Source organism: Perna viridis, chromosome 1 (genome assembly GCF_037379345.1).
Source record: "Perna viridis isolate PV_CMFRI_1.1 ecotype Kerala chromosome 1, ASM3737934v1, whole genome shotgun sequence".
NCBI classification, from domain to species: Eukaryota; Metazoa; Mollusca; class Bivalvia; order Mytilida; family Mytilidae; genus Perna; species Perna viridis.
In genome coordinates this window covers 29,367,435-29,384,017 of record NC_142445.1, presented here as the reverse complement: position 1 = coordinate 29,384,017, position 16,583 = coordinate 29,367,435, and the positions used below count along the sequence as shown (strand labels likewise).

At 34.8% G+C, this 16,583-nt stretch overlaps 2 protein-coding genes across 2 annotated transcripts; one reads left to right on the top strand and one right to left on the bottom strand.

The window, feature by feature from the left end:
- The first annotated feature begins 662 nt into the window (after positions 1–662).
- Positions 663–6,366, top strand: LOC148628242 (uncharacterized). Its single transcript, XM_088585067.1, has 7 exons — positions 663–860; positions 1,515–1,547; positions 2,424–2,522; positions 2,844–2,933; positions 3,569–3,631; positions 4,223–4,312; positions 4,985–6,366. The coding sequence occupies exons 2-7, from the start codon at positions 1,520–1,522 to the stop codon at positions 6,322–6,324; spliced, it is 1,710 nt and encodes a 569-aa protein (XP_088441193.1). The 5' UTR covers positions 663–860; positions 1,515–1,519; the 3' UTR covers positions 6,325–6,366.
- A 5,229-nt stretch (positions 6,367–11,595) lies between these two features.
- Positions 11,596–15,542, bottom strand: LOC148628241 (uncharacterized). Its single transcript, XM_088585057.1, has 2 exons — positions 14,950–15,542; positions 11,596–12,089 (listed from the first exon to the last, which is right to left on the bottom strand). The coding sequence occupies exons 1-2, from the start codon at positions 15,416–15,418 to the stop codon at positions 11,641–11,643; spliced, it is 918 nt and encodes a 305-aa protein (XP_088441183.1). The 5' UTR covers positions 15,419–15,542; the 3' UTR covers positions 11,596–11,640.
- Positions 15,543–16,583: the final 1,041 nt, after the last annotated feature.

Here is a 16,583-nt window from a genome sequence, read left to right as displayed (position 1 = left end):
GTCTATCACATAATATTATTTAGAAAAGAGACAACTAAGGCAAAACAAAAAACAAACACAAACACAAAAAAAAACCCAACAAAAACGATATGTTATTTCTAATGCAGTTATGCTGCATTGCTTCCGGTTTTACACTTTAGATGCAACGTGTCATAGATAAGTCCGTCAAATCTAGAGTAGGTTGCTTGACAATTTAAAGCTTTCTCAATACGAACAAGTTCCAGGTCTATGTTAAATTTAAATTAAAGAGATAGTGATTGTGGGGTAAATACAAAAAAGGCAGTTTAGACAAACATGAAAAACAAATCCTGACAAGTGTACGCTGTCATACCCGTATCACCCAACATAAAACACTCAATCAAGTATAATATCTGTTTCAGTATTATAAATTATTACTAGAATAATTTGAGGGATCAACCCGCTTCGACGAATCGAAATATTGAAATTAAATTGCAAGATACTAATGTAACAATTTATAGGACAGACGTCATTGCAAGATCGAATTAACAGACAAAATAAAAAGAAAATGTAGAGCATTCTGACCGATTTTAATGGTAACCTTGACAAAATGGGTATAATACGATTCTTTTGTTTTCAATTAATCGCTTCGATAGAAATTGACAAATGATTAAACCGATGATTTAAAAAAAACAAAAGACTTTCATATTGTAGATAATTACACTGTGATAATAAACACAGTGTTCATGCTTCATTATTCACGTATCGTTAAGGAGATAGAAATTTTACGTTTCAAGAATATTCTACGAGTAACATGAAAATGGATTATGAGAAAATGATTGATGCTATTTTCTGGATGATAAAATTAGAAAAACGACAGTGACTTTTTTCAGAGACAATCGGTAGGTAAACAAAGCCATTAGTTTTAGGGAGCTTTTTTCTCTCAACTTGTAGTCCGCCATTTTAATTTTGATAATAACAAGAAAGCTTAAAAACTATTTTAAATTGCATTTACTGTGAATAACTATCTCATCAGGACACCGATTGAGAAAAGCTTTCAGCAATTTCAGTTTTCTTCTGCTTGTTATTGGTAACAGCAATGGAATTGTCTCTGCGCGAAAAAAAGAAGAAAATATGCTCTGTGCTTCCTGGTCAGCACCAATCGATCGTGTGTAAATGAAACCGAATAACCAGGTTGCAGGAGAGTAAAATAATAAGCACAAACCGAATTTAAGCGGGCGGATTCACGAACGCACCGACATGTCGAAGTTTAATAAAAGTTCGATCCATATGAATATCTTGATATCTTAAAAGTGTGTCCATAAATAAAATTGTGCATGAAAGAGAAAATTTGTAAATTAACTGTATCATACACGCCTGTTGATTCAAAGACAAATGGGAATGTCTTTTTTTACACGAGCAAGATTGAGACAACTCAAAGAGGTTTTAATTATTGAAACTATCGAAGATGGTATACAAATTACGACCCTTTTACCGTTGAAACTAAGTATGCGTATTTTTAATAAAGTGGTTTTATCTTTTTTTTATTTTCATAGGACAAATGGACCGCCCGCAGACTCAGGGGAGTAGTAAGTTTGTTTTTTTTAAATTAACTATGATCTTACTTGGTGTTATGAACGCTTCATCAGCATTTATGTCTATGAATTTTTAAAGTGGAGTTGTCCTATGTACTGATCCATAGATTTTCAAAGGTGGGATGGGTGGACCGTAAAACCCTGGTTACCAATTTTTCATCATGGAAAATCTGATAAATCAAACGTGTGAAAAACGCATCAAAATAATTAAATACTAATAAAAAATTAATCTAGGGCTGTAACTTCGTACATCGTGTACGAAGTTACAGCCCTAGATTAATTCTACGAGGAGGAATGACCGGCCAGCGAAAGCTATATTTATTTAGCCTAGCTGGCCGAGTGGTCTAGGGCGCTGGACTTAGTGCAGGCGGTGTTGCCATAAATATCACAGAGGTACGAGTTCGAGTCCCGCGGAGGGAACGACCAAAAATTTGCTTCGCAAATTTGACAGTTCTAACATCGTTGGGAATTTTTCAGACCCTTCTATAAGTTTACGTTATCTTCCCTGTATCAATTTGATCCGATGGAGCAGTGTAGCGAATAGAGTCTTCACATTCTGAGACGTTGTATATATATATATATATATATATAAGATATTTTGCATTATTTTGCGAAATTTTCGCGTTATACACGTAAGTTTCGCGTTATTTTACGAAGGTTTTGAGTTATCAAGCTTTAGTTTTGCGTTATAACGCGAAATTTTTTTTTCAAGTCTACGAAAATGACCTCAATGGGCTTTCGTATATTTCAATGTTTTCATTTAATTTAAAAAATATCTTTATTTAATCACACGGGGGTGGGGGCGGTACCACCATAGATATTCCTAATTGAAGTAAATCATATTTTCACGGTTAATTGTTTTTGCCACAGGCCGCTCGAATAGAGCTTCAAGTTCCAGGACTCCTAGATCGTCTATAGACGGACTGTCTCTTACCGGCGATTTAACTAATCTGGTTCGACCGAAAACAGGTAGCTAGCACATTGTCAAAATATTGCTTAATTCATAAGTCAATCAACATATAAAAACACATGAAAAGGAAAAAAAAACAAACAAAAAGAATAAAGTGAAATCAAATTTTAATTACGAAAGTCAAAAATTTTGCTTTAAAGGAATATGCCTTGAATTGATATTCATATTTAAAGATCTTTACCAAAACGCCATTAAATTTGAGACAATACGTCTCTAAAAGAAATGCTTTTTACGAACAATTTTTCAAGTCAATGAAATGCTTCATTAATTCGTCTAGATTTACTTCCCCTTAATTACGTTATTAATCATGATTATTTTAGCCTTGACAAGTTTGAACTACCTCAGCAAGAAGCCGAAGACGGTTGTCAGGGAGGAAATTATAGAGTTTCCTGTCTGTAGACCAACAACAAGTATGGTTTAAAACTTAAAGCTAAAAATCAACGTTAGGTTTCAGACAAGAACGGGATGCTTCAACAAATATCATTCGCACTTTGCTGTTAATGTTCATTGCAGTAATTATATGCAATTATAACTAAAATAGAACTTATATCAGCATGCTCTTCTAATGCATTGTTTTAAAAATTATCTTGAAATGAAATGAATACCGATATGAACTTGCGTAATTAAAAATGTTTGCACAGACCGTGACAGTCTGGATGAGGAAAAGTATTCATTTTTTCCGACTCCACAAGATTCTTGCATTTCCTGAAAGAGCTGTCTGCATTGTCTACCAAGTGAGATCGAATGTCTTATGCTAGCTGTTTGGAGCTTTATTCGAATAGCCTTTTGACCCGAACGTACACATACAACCAGAGTTTGCCTACGTTCTGGAACTATATAAGATTGCATTGCACATTTTAATACGAGATTTAATAAAATCAATCGAGTACTATTTGTAATTATAATCTGAAGTAAGATCAATGTTCTACTAATAAGGGTATGAAATAGTTCTAAAGCATATACTACTTTAAATTATTTAAAGTCAATAAGTAATTTCATAGTTGGGTTGCATGCACAAAAAGTTATATGAGTATTCATCTTCAAGGTGTAAGGAAGAAGCCTGTTTCTAGCCCTCCAGTCGCACAGTCGGATGTAAGACCTCGAACAGGTTAGTTTATAAGTACAAATACATACAAAATTCGAACCTGCAGAAAAACCCACCAAACAAACAAAAATTTTTTTCATTCTAATCACACCATATTTTTATGTAACTACATTCATTCCTATATGCAGATCTGTATTTTGGGAAAATCATACATAATTTCTCTCATATACCACACAAATCAAGAACGATAACTCTTTGTTAACAATTTGTATTATTTTTCAAAAGGGCAACAACCATATAAACAAAGACTATTATACGGGTTGTTACTGGTTCTGAATTTATAGAAATAACATTGATTTATTCACACCATGTCTAACATTTATAAAGAGTGCTATTTTATGTATGTAAACAAAAACATTTTTTGGAGGATGGGGAGGAAGAAATAAAAAAAAACAATAATGTTCACCATGGTATTTTAAGTTCTGTTATTTGAACTCCTCTCAATGTTTTTTTTCAAAACAGAAATCTTGCTATTATACTTTTCTGGAAAACTAGATTTCCAATTTCAATGGTATATGTGCATGTCAACTGTGGAAATTTCTATTCATTACTTCCGAAGTCCACGCACACAAAGTTTGAAATTTCTTTTTTTAGCACCGTTTCCAGCGAAGTCGTGGACACAACTGGTGCGTGATTCCTCATTTCACGATGAAAAGTCGACTGAAAGAAAAGGATCCGATAGCGGTATGGTTAAAATATGAAACCAATGTTATCTTTACCTGTTTTGCGGAAATCGGGACTACACCAGCAAGAAAAATGACTAAAATTCCTCCGCAGACCTATAACCGCTTCCTGATTTAGTAACGAATAAATCCGCTAGCTTATAGGCTCTGCTAAAAAGGATGTGAACAAAGTTCAAAGGGAATGAGAACTTCTCATTACAAATCCGTCGAAGCTGTTTTCGGTGTACTGTACTTGTAAATAGGTGGGGCTTGGTACTGAGTATGGTAGTGATGTAAAGCTTTGAAATGGCGAATATACTCTCTGTGCAGGAGACTGATATAGACTCTGCTATACAGGATATGAAAATAATATTAAGGCATTACGAATCCGCGAAGGAGTTTACAGTATATACTGTTACTGTAATAGATTGCAAAAGCTGGGGTGAGGTAGCAAAAGTGTGAAAAACATTGTATTTGAAACATCGAATATATTCGCCTCTACGCAGGAAATTTAGTTCTGACGTTATAAGTTGAGACTTTAATCGAGTCAAGCGTAATTGGTATGATATACTCTAAAACATACACAAAACATCAGAGAACTCATGGAAATGAAAACTTTCTAAAAAAAAAACTAAAACATGACAGAATATGTGCTATAATATTTTAAAGCTAATTTTACCCTTTTTGTTTCAAGGCTGCTACCCTAAGAATGCATGGGAGGACTGTCAAGAAAGAGAGGAAGATAATGAATGCAGAATAGTTCTAATAGGAAAAGCTGGATCGGGAAAAAGTTCAACTGGGAATTGTATCTTAAACGAAAAATACTTCGGAAAAAGAAGTGAAAAATGTCGATATGGAAGCGTTAATAGGTTTGGAAGGAAAATAACTGTCGTCGATACATATGATGTTTTTGACCGTCGGAACGACGACAGTATTAATCAAAAGGAATTATTAAAGCTTGTTGGAATGACATCGCCTGGATTTCATGTTCTTGTTTTAGTGGTTGCTATTGAAAACATTAGCAAAAAAGAGCATCATTTGTTTCGGGAATTCGTCCGCCATTTTGGAAATGATGTCAAGTCTCGTACTATTGTATTATTTACGAGACGAGACATTTTGGATAACGATGGTACAACAATCTACGGCTATGTATGTGACGTTCCTAAAGGCATTCAGGAAGTCATGGAGCAATGCAAACGACGTTATATTGCATTTAACAATTTTGCTACAGGACGGGAAAAAGATGTTCAAGTGCACCGTCTGCTTGATATGATTGAAAACATTTGTAAGCAGAACAAAGGAAAACCGTTTTCGTCCGATGTTTTTGGTGCTTCCGAACTCATAATAAAAAGAAGAATGGACGATATTAAAAGAAACTTAAAAGACGAATTGCGACAAAAACAAGAAGAACTTGAAAACAAACAACGTATGCCCGAAACTCCGCGTTCATTGAGGTCATCATGTAAATTAGATGAAATGCTATCACCACGAAATAAGTCTTCAAAACACAAGAAAACACCGGGAAAAAAGCATATAAAACCTAGTAGTGGCAATGATTGCTCAAACGGTAAAATAAATCGATTACCCAGCATAATGAACGATTCGCAAATAAAAAAGAAGAAAGATAAACGAATAGGAAACAAAACTTGCGATAACTCATCTCTCTCTTCGTCTTTTAAGAGCAACTTTTCTCTTATCGAAGAAGACGATGATTTTGGCGATTGCGATATCGATGCATTGAAAAGGAGAATCGAGGAAGACATCGAAGTTCCCACTTTGCTATTGCGCGAGGAGGATTTTATCGGCAGCGATACTTCGAATTCAGCAGACTGTTCAGTAACAAGCAACGGCGACAATATTATCAATAAACAATTGATTGAAATAAAGAAAAAGTATGAGAATGAAATGGAAACCAACAATCTACGAGAGAGAATTAGGAAGGAGTGTGAAGAAGAACGTCCAGAGTTATTTCAGTTTATGTGGAAACTTACCAGATATTTTGACAACAGCATTACCAACGGCAAAAACTTTTGACAACACGATTTATGCATTTAATTAAAGCAATAATTAATTTTATCATAATAGTGTGTTTGCTTTTCCTACTATGGGTTAACTAGTATATCTTTGAGAATATACTAGCGTAAATGATTAAGACCATCCTATCTGAAGAACGCAATCGGGGGCGAAGTCCTGAAGACTGTTATCAATACAATACTAATTTGACCGAGGGCCTTTGAATGATTGAGGCCTTAGTTGGGTGCACATGTGTTCTAATGTAAGGCCATGACCGACTTTGATACACCTGAAATCTTTTGCGGGAATTTTTATTCTTGAAATACATTTAACACTATCACCTTGAAGACAAATTTTATTCGAATTATAGCCACGACAATGCTTGTTGGGAGCATAAATTTGTAATTGGTTGAACTTTTCAAACTAAATCTGAAATGTCTCTTCACCACAGTCACCACAGACTGTCCTTAGGTAATTTCCGCCACAACAGTTCCGCTAACAGCCCCATCATCATTAATTTTAGTGCGAAGAAATCTAGCGCCGTAAACAACATCATCAATCAAACGTTCTGTCAAATGTTCGGCAGTGTGCATTCGAAATACCCATATGAAAACATAAACGCCGTCCCGAAGAGTGGTGAAAACGCCGGTAAAATGGTTGTATCCGATTCCTATGTTGGTTTTTGCCACATCGAATACGAGAGTGTGATTGGCGCAAGGCGAATTTCCCGAAGAGGACATAGTTGCATAGAATGCTATAATTCCATCTGCATTGCTTGATGGTGAATTTTGGATAAGAAGTCGCTCTAAAAATGAACAAAATAGTTTCCGTCAATACAACACATGTTTAGTTAGTTTAAACCATATTTTATTCAACACATTGTGAAAAGGATTAGGCAGCAGACAAATCCTATGTAAGGCCTCTTCTGGTGACAAAGACATACAATGCATTTATTCTTATGCATATATAATGTATAAAAAATTATTTGTGTAATAGATAAAAGACCGGATGGGATAAGTCAACAACTATGAGTAGAAGTATTATTATACAACAGTATTAGCTTTAAAAGAAAGAAAAATAAAATTTTGACTTTGAAAAATGTGTGCTAAAAAGGGCAATAAACACAATCATAATAGTTCAATAGAGAATTTGAAAGTAAATAATGGAAGGTAGAAAACTTAAGGTTGTCTACATTTTGCATTGAAATCATTCTGAAATAACAAAAAATTATTTGAAAAAAATTTCTGAAGAAAAGCCTTTTAAAACTCAATTTTACAGGTAAAACTGGAAATATAAATGAGTAGAAAAGAAGATATTATAAGGTAGAGGTTTGTATGATGGATCATAGATCACACTTATAAGAAGCCAAATATCATAAACACACGGAATAAAACTAGCTAAATCGTCCACTCATGAACTAGTGATGACATTTACATTTTCATCATAATTAAGCATGTAATCGCAATCAAGTGATAATTATAATGGCAATGATAATTACAACCAAGAGAGTTTTTCACATAACACCAATCTAATATCATCATAAACAAGACAATCGAAAACAAGTACTTTCTTTAAATAAGATAGCCGACGCATATTTACACTTTGTTAATACCACAAATTGATTAAGATTTTATTTGGTGATCTGTATGATCACTGTGCTATGTTTCGTTTTTCAGTTATTTTATTGGTTCAACAAGTAAACTATTTCCAATTATTCAATATATAAATGATAATGCATTATATAAAAGTGATTGACAATATTCCGGACATCAATGTCCCCAGTTGAGCTTTAAAATTCATGTTTACTTTCACGCTATCCACGGATAGGTTGCCTTGGTAAAGCATCTTGGATGTCACGGATGTCGTAGCGAACCAAATACCGACTGCATCGGGAAAAAATGCTGATTGTCTTCATATTTAGCCGAACATCTTGGACAAGAAAGTTCATTAATAATGAAATTATGAAATAAATGTGAGTTAAAGTTGCTGGCTTCATTTCTCAATTGACATTGATAATTTTTAAAAAGGAGCACCTGTTTCAGAAATTTGAAAAAGGGGCTCCAAACTGTAATTTGCTCAGTTTTGCTAAAATTGTGGACAAAATTAACAAAAATTCCATAAAAAAATAAGGGTTCAAACGACTGGATCCGCCACTTATACCGACCTTTTCTAATTGATGAATGCACTGCCTGAGTTCTTTGATGATCTTCGAGATCAAGGTCATGTGCTTCTATCCACTCAGTATCAGTTTCAGTTACACTTCTGTCAACGATATGAGCTTTTCCCTTTCCATGGACACTGACTTATTGAATTTGGGTTCCAGCTTTGCGTTCCTTCTGTTGGTGTTTTGTCCAGTGCATGTATTTTCAAGGTCGGCTGTTTGGCTATTTTGTCGTATGTTAGTGTGTTCAAATCTGCTAACCAAGCGTTTTGTTTTGACACAGTCAGTTGGAGTTCCGCGATCAATCCGTTTTGGCCATCAAGGATGTTTTCTAAAGATTTGACCTTTTCGCCTTTTTAGACCTCAACACAGTTTTAAATAGGCTTGATTCGTCTGGAGATATCCCATGTATTACATTAAATAGAGAAATCCAAAAGATGGCATGCTCTGAATTTGGTATCATTTCGAACTGTAGATTGAATTTATGCAAAGAAATTAACCTGTTATATAATACTTTATCATATTTCATTGAGTGTCAAGTGCACTAACGTTTAGCATTTCAACCCTTTGAACATTGTGATAACGGAGAAAGGGTCTTATCTCTGAGTACTTGTAAGGAATTCTTCAGTTTGACTGGACTTCTGATCGAATCCAGAGTACTTTGTCACTTTAAAATCTTGAACGAAAATTGATGACACCGGCGACTATCCATGCTTTACAACACTGCTTGTTTTTTATTCTGTTTATTCAATTTTTTTTTTTGGGGGGGGGGAGGGGGGGGTGTGTATTTATCCATATCCAATGCAAAACGACGTTCGTTATGGAGTTGAAAGTGACACATACATCAAATTTTCTTTAAAAAAAAACTGTAAACAAAACATGCTATTGTTTTTTTTTCAGCTTAAGTGCCCGAAAAATGGTTCACATTTAAATTTGAGATCACTGACACTAAAAAATAGAACAAGACTATAAAGCAGATGAAACAATTTTGAATTCCCCATATAAAAATAAAACGTGAAATTATGTAAACCAGGAAGTATGCATTATCTTTATTTGCTATTCGTATTTTTTGTAACTATATATCCCCCGATTCAAATTGGTTTGTATCCGCTTGCCTGTATTCCATTTTTGACACAAGTTCTGACCGGCGTTTGGGGTCCGAACAGAAACTCACTCGATGCATACGGGTCCCAATATCGGAAACAAATATTCTTGTATTTCTTCGTCATTAGGTTTTGTAAGCATAATTTCCAATGTAGAACGTATTGAAATCCGAAGACAGATTTGCATTTTATTGCTTACTTTTGGGATATCGAAAAGCAGCATTACAATACAAAATCTTGTGTTTATTGCTTTTCTAACACATTGATCGGATCAAATTGACACAGGAAGATAACGTAAACTTATAGAAGGGTCTGAAAAATTCCCAACGGTGTTAGAACTATCGAATAAAGTCGTCTCATTCTAAAACGTTTGTATAATATTTATTTGTTGTGACATGCTTAATTAATTTGATCCTCTATCCTACATAATAACGTCTAAATGAACTGTCCCGTACTACCATACATCGTGTACTAAGTTACAGCCCTAGATTAATCCTACGAGGAGGAATCACCCGGCCAGCGAAAGCCATATTTTTATTATAGACTAGCTGGCCGAGTGGTATAGGGCGCTGGACTTTGTGCAGGCGGTAGTGTCATAGATGTCTCAGTGATACGAGTACGAGTCCCGCGAAGGGAACGACTAAAAATTTGCATCGCCAATTTGACAGTTCTAACATCGTTGGGAATTTTTCAGACTCTTATATATATAAGTAACATCATTAATAATAATACTAAGAAGAAGTAGAATATGTTATCCACTACATTTGGGGAAAAATAATCACGTGAACTGTTTAGTATACATATGTATAATAATGTGGTGTAATGTGATTTGTGTTATATACAGTGTACTTGTATAAAGTAAACAAGGCGTCAAGGAGCCCTACTACTTGTGCTTGATCATATTGCCGCAGCTGTACTAACAATAAAATATGTTTAAACGAAATTTAACAGAAGCCCATGTATTTTTTGTATTTGCCAAATCTTCCATTTATTGCTTTTGTCATTTTTATCGGCATTTGTTTTGCTTTTAATACTGAAATAAACGCTGTATTAATAACAAATTTCCAAACATTTGAATATTCATTCTCGTGAAACCGGGGAGTCAAGTGAACAGATCACGTTCCAAAACTTTTATCTGACTGCTTTGAATACTGTCCAATAATTTTGAAATGTTAAGTAGCTGTCTTTGTAAAAATCATGCAAAATCTGAAAAATGTGATACACACCAAAAAAGGCTACATATTTTTATTTTTGTAATTAGGTTATTTTATGGGCTATACTATGAAATGTGTAATTCATTCAAATCTGCCTGCTCTTAGGAGATAATCCACATTGAAAATCCAGTAGATTCTATTGCATTTGATTGTCATTTATAGAATTATCTCCCTTAATTTTGAAATCTACAGTGCATTCTGTATATTTTTTATCTCCTAAGAGCACAGGTTATATGAAAAACCACATGTTAATTTCTGTTTCTATGACATTTCAGACAAAATATCAAAAATAAAAATATGTAGGCTTTTTACCCATAAATCACATTTTGCATGATCCTTAGCTGGAGTGCTACTTAATAAACGAGGAAACAAACATCAGCCGCTGTATTAATCATTTGAGGTACAATGTGACAATCTTCCTTGTAAAAAAACTAATTTGTTAATTTTTTTCTTTAAATTAATTAAAAAAGATATTTAAAAAAATCAGTTGTTCGGTGTTTTTTTTTCTGCACCATGAATCACCTCTACTTTAAGGAGTGTCTGAATTTTATAATGACTACTACTTGCTGAAAAGTGAATTTATGTCCTTCCCTCAATGGGTCTCGAATTCGAACCGCCATGACATCTATGGCATTAACGCCTCAACAAAGTATATATAGGGGTAACTGAATTGGCTAAATTCACACGTTTATTCGACTTATGGAACGCCAGTGATGCCACTCTGTTGATATTTAATGCTGTTTCTTTTAATGTTCTATAATGTGGACCACGAATATTTTATGTTAATTAGTATGGCGTTTATCATAGAAATTCATTGTAGTAATGCATTTTATTTATTCAATGTTGATATCTACACGTTTCAACGAAGAAGCCAACCAGAAAATGAAGGCTGACCATGTACATTGCTAAGAACATCGCCATCTCCGGCATAAGTGGAATGAATGCGCACATAAACAGATTGGCCACTGGAAACTTCCGCAACGACAGTTCCGCTAACTGAACCATCATCATTGCTTTTAGCACGAAGAAACGTAGCGCCGTACACATCACTATCAATCATAAGTTCCGTCGAATGTTCAGCAACATGCATGCGAATCACCCAAACGAAGACATAAATGCCGTCCCGGGGTGCCGTGAAAACTCCGGTAAAATGGTTATATCCGTTTCCTACGTTGGTTTTTGCCACGTCGAATACGAGAGTGTGATGGGTGCTAGGCGATTTTTCCGAAGCGGACATAATTGCATAGAATGCTATAATCCCATCTGGGTTGCTCGTAGGAAAATTCTGGATGTCATTGAGCAGTCGCTCTGAAAATGAACAAAAATAGTAATTAAAATCATTTCGACGATTAGCGTAACTAGATGCAAACTGTGTACATGTATATGATTTTGTCACTTAAAAGAATAAGAACAATTATAGCACGATTTTGAAAGAACAATCGACATACGGTTATTTTGCAACTTTTCAATGCTAATACAATGTATAAGCGATACATGTGTGTCAGTCTCCGTCAATACAATACAAGTATTGTTAGTTTTAACCATATTTTAATCAACACAAAGTGAAAAGGATTAGGCAGCAGGCAAATCCTATGTGAGGCCTCTTCCGGTGACAAAGACATACAATGCATTTATTATTATGCATATATAATGTATAGTAAATTACTTGTGCAATAGATGACAGGGTGAAAGTCAATAATTTTAAGTACCAGAATTATAATACAAGTGTTATCTTAAGAAGAAGAAAAAAAATGACTTTGAAAAATGTGTGCTATCAAAGAAATTGAGTTGAAGTTAAGCACAATCATAATTGAAAAGTGAAAAGAAAAGGAAGAACTCCGGTTATAAAAAAAAAAAACATTATTTTAATTCGAGCACACAAAGCTTGACTAAAAACAGCACAATGTTTTCACTGAAATGCATATCTTAACGTATTAAAATGGAGTAAAACTGACGACTATGCAAATAACATATGTGTAGTTCAATTTTTATAACAAAAAGGGAGGGAGGGTTTGGGGGAATATAAGACTAAATAAGGGAAGAAAGAAAACTTAAGGTTGTCTACATTTTGCATTGAAGTCATCCCCCCAAAAAAAAAAAATTGAAAAAAATGAAGAGAAGCCTTATACAACTCAATTTTACACATAAAACTGGAAATATAAGAACAAGTAGAAAAGAAGAAACTAAGATATCATAATAAGATTGAGTTGCTCGTTCACTTTTGTTACTTTGTATGTATGATTTTAGTTACTTAATGTTCTTTGTTATGTATGTATGTTTTCCATGTCTGGTCTTTGTCCCTGTAATACATCCTTTTGATTACCGCTATAACCTTGGTTCCCTTGATTACTCCTACATTAGTTACATTAGTTACTTTATTTTCTTTGTTATGATTGTCTGTCTACCTCGGACTTGACTTTTTATGAGCAACTCGGCGGGTGTTTCTAGAAAAGAAGAGGACACTTACCCTACCGGTGCATTTGGTCCATGCTTCCAGTTTTTAGTGGAGTCCGAGTTGATCATTTGCTTTTGTTACCTTGTATGTGTGACTTTAGTTATTCTATGTTCTTTGTTGTGTGTGTCTGTTTTCCATGTCTGGTCTTTGTGCCTGGATTACATTCTTTTGATTTCCGCTAGAATCTTGGTTCCCTTAATTACTCTTTCAAATAATACCAATCTGATATCATCATAAGTATGACAATTAAAAACAAGTACTTTCTTTGAATATGATAGCCGACGCAAATTATCGCTTTGTTAATACTCAAAACTGATTAAGATCTTATTTGGTGAGCTGTGTGATCACTGTGCTATGTTTCGTATTTCACTTATTTTATTTGTTCAACAAGTTAACTATTTCTAAATATTCAATATATAAAGAATTTTCATTATATTAAAGTGATTTAAAATATTCACACATCAATGCCCCCAATGGAGCTTCACAGTTTACTTTTACTATCACGCTACAACTGTTCGATTCATTGATTGATTATTGGGGTTTAACGCCCGAGGAGCAATATTTCAGCTATATTCAGGCGATGAACATGAAATGGATGATAAAATGAACATGAAATGATGGTAATGATGATGATGATGAAATGAAAAAGGGATGGAACACAAGAACAATAGGATCGACAAATTTTGATTGCCACTAGAAAATTGGAGGAATGGGTAGGGTCGGACAATTTAGCCTCCTGTGATGGAGCGCAAAGGTTCCTTCTCCTATCGAATACAACAGCAATGTTCTTTAACGTGCGAGGAACGTGGCATCTTTCCCAACACGGTGCACCACTATGGTTTGCGGTCAGGTTTTCCGTATTGCAGCCTGACAACCCCAGCATGTCACACGTCAGGGGTACCCCATTCCACCACCTGGGGCACACAACTCAGTTGCTCTGTGGCAGAGAGCCCTAGCCCTCGGCTAGTGTTCTGAGCACTATGTAGTCGCCTTTTACGACAAGCTTAGTGCTGCTGCAGGCCTATTCATTGACACCCGGACCTACACGGGGCTCTACAACTGTTAGGTTGCCATGGTTAAGCACCATGGATGTCACGGATGTCAAAGCTAACCAAGTACCGACTGTGTCAGAAAAAAATGATGATTGTCTTCACATTTGGCCGAACATCTTAGATAGGAAAAGTCATCAATAATAAAATTATGAAATGATTGTGAATTGAAGTTGCTGGTTTCATTTCTCAATTGACAATGATAATCCATGTTACTTTTCCTTTTACCATAATTAAAATATCATGAGGCTTTGGTGGTATAAAAGTTTTCGCCAAGTTTCTTTTTAACTGGTTCAGATATGTAGAATCCTTGATGTCTTATCTAAACCATTCAAAAGTGTAGCAGGCACAAAACTATTAAAATAAGAGAGGATGATTAAAGTTTTGTTCGTCCGTTCTAAAATTATCACTTTTTGGTCTTGGAAAGCAAGGAACTATTTGGCCATGAAGGTAACAAAGTGATCAATTGATGTATGTAACTTTGTTTTTCGGAACAGATAGATTACCAAGGGGATAAATCCAGAAATTTATTAAAAAGGAGGGTCCTATTCAGAAACTTAACGAAAAGGGGCTCCAGGCTGTAATTAGCTCAGTTTTGCTAAAATTGTGAACAAAATCAACAAAAAGGGAGGTGCAAACCACCGGATCCGCCACTTATACTGACCTTTTCTAATTGATGAATGCACTGCCTGAGTTCTTTGATGATCTTCGAGATCAAGGTCATGTGCTTCTATCCGCTCAGTATCAGTTTCAGTTACACTTCTGTCAACAACATGAGCTTTTGCCGTTCCCATGGACACCAACCCGTTGAACTTTGGTTCCAGCTTTGCGTTCCTGTTGTTGGTGTTTTGTCCACTGTATGCAGTTTCAAGGTCGGCTATTTGGGCATTTTGTCGCGTGTTAGTGCGTTCAAGATCTGCTATCCAAGCGTTTTGTTTTGACACAGTCAATCGGAGTTCCGCGATCATTCCGTTTTGGCCATCAACGATGTTTTCTAAAGATTTGACCTTTTCGTTAAGAATTTTTATGTCACTCAACACAGTTTCAAATAAGCTTGATTCTTCTGGAGATATCCCATGTATTACATTAAACAGAGAAATCCAAAGGATGACATGCTTTAAATTAGGTATCATTTCGAATTGTAGATATCTAGGAAGGCAAACGTTTGAATTTATGCGAAGAAATTATTAACCTGTCGTATAGTACTTTATCAGATTTCATTGAGTGTTCGCCAACGTTTAGCCTTTCAACCCTTTGAACGTTTTATTTTGTGATGACAGGGAAAATGTCTTATCACCACGAAGTACTTGTAATATAAGGAAATCTTCGGTTTGACTGGGCTTCTGATCGAATCCAATGTACGTTGACTCTTGAACTCGAAAACGAAAATTGATGGCAGCGGCTACTTTTCATTCTTTACCACACTGATGGATTTTTATTCTATTTATTCTATTTTTTTTGGGGGGGTGTGTATTTATCCATACCCAATGCAAAAAGCCGTTAGCCATGGCGTTAAACGTGACATATACACCAAATTTGCTTTGAAAAATATATTGTATAAAAAAACTATTCAATTTTTCAGCTTACGCACCCGGAAAAACGGTCAAGATTCAAGAGTATATACCACTGACATTGTAAAATAGAACAAGACTATAAAGCAGATGATACTATGTTGAATTTCCCGTAGAAAAATAAACGTTAAATTATGTAAACTAGGAAGTATGCCCTATCTATATTTCCTTTTTCTATTATTTTTGTAACTATATATCCGCCCATTCAAATTGGTTTGTATCCGTTTGTGTCTATTTCATTTGATAACACAAGTGTTGAACGGCGTCAGGGGTTCGATCCGAAACTCTTTCTAGATGCTACGTGCAATCCAAATCAGAAACTGGGGTCCTTGTATCTTCTTCGTCAATAGGGTTTGAAAGTCGTTCTAGTTTCGTTTTCCATACCGGAATTTCCAATATAGAACGTATTGAAATCCGAAGACTCGTCATTTTATTACTTGAATACTTTCCAAAATTTCGAAAGCTTAATAAGAGGAAGACAAAATATCTCCCGTTACACGAAGCATTTGAGTGACAGCATGACAATCTTCCTGGTGGCAAAAACGAATTTGTTATTTATTTATTTTTTTTTTAGATTAACAATCTTGTTTTTTTTAATTCTTTTTTCTTGTTTAGTTTCACTTCAGTCGTGGTAGTACGATTTTTGTGAAATTTAGCTATTTTGCTCCATATGTACATTATACATCTATAGAGAATCACACTGACGAAAAGTCTGACATTCAGCTGA

Coding starts and splice junctions, on each gene's coding strand:
- LOC148628242 (XM_088585067.1), top strand. CDS start 1,520: ATGGACCGCCCGCAGACTCAGGGGAGTA. Junction 1,548..2,423: donor CCCGCAGACTCAGGGGAGTA/GTAAGTTTGTTT, acceptor TTTTTGCCACAG/GCCGCTCGAATAGAGCTTCA. Junction 4,313..4,984: donor AAGAAAAGGATCCGATAGCG/GTATGGTTAAAA, acceptor TTTTGTTTCAAG/GCTGCTACCCTAAGAATGCA.
- LOC148628241 (XM_088585057.1), bottom strand. CDS start 15,418: ATGATACCTAATTTAAAGCATGTCATCCTTTGGATTTCTCTGTTTAAT. Junction 12,090..14,949: donor GCATTCATCAATTAGAAAAG/GTCAGTATAAGT, acceptor GTTCATTTTCAG/AGCGACTGCTCAATGACATC.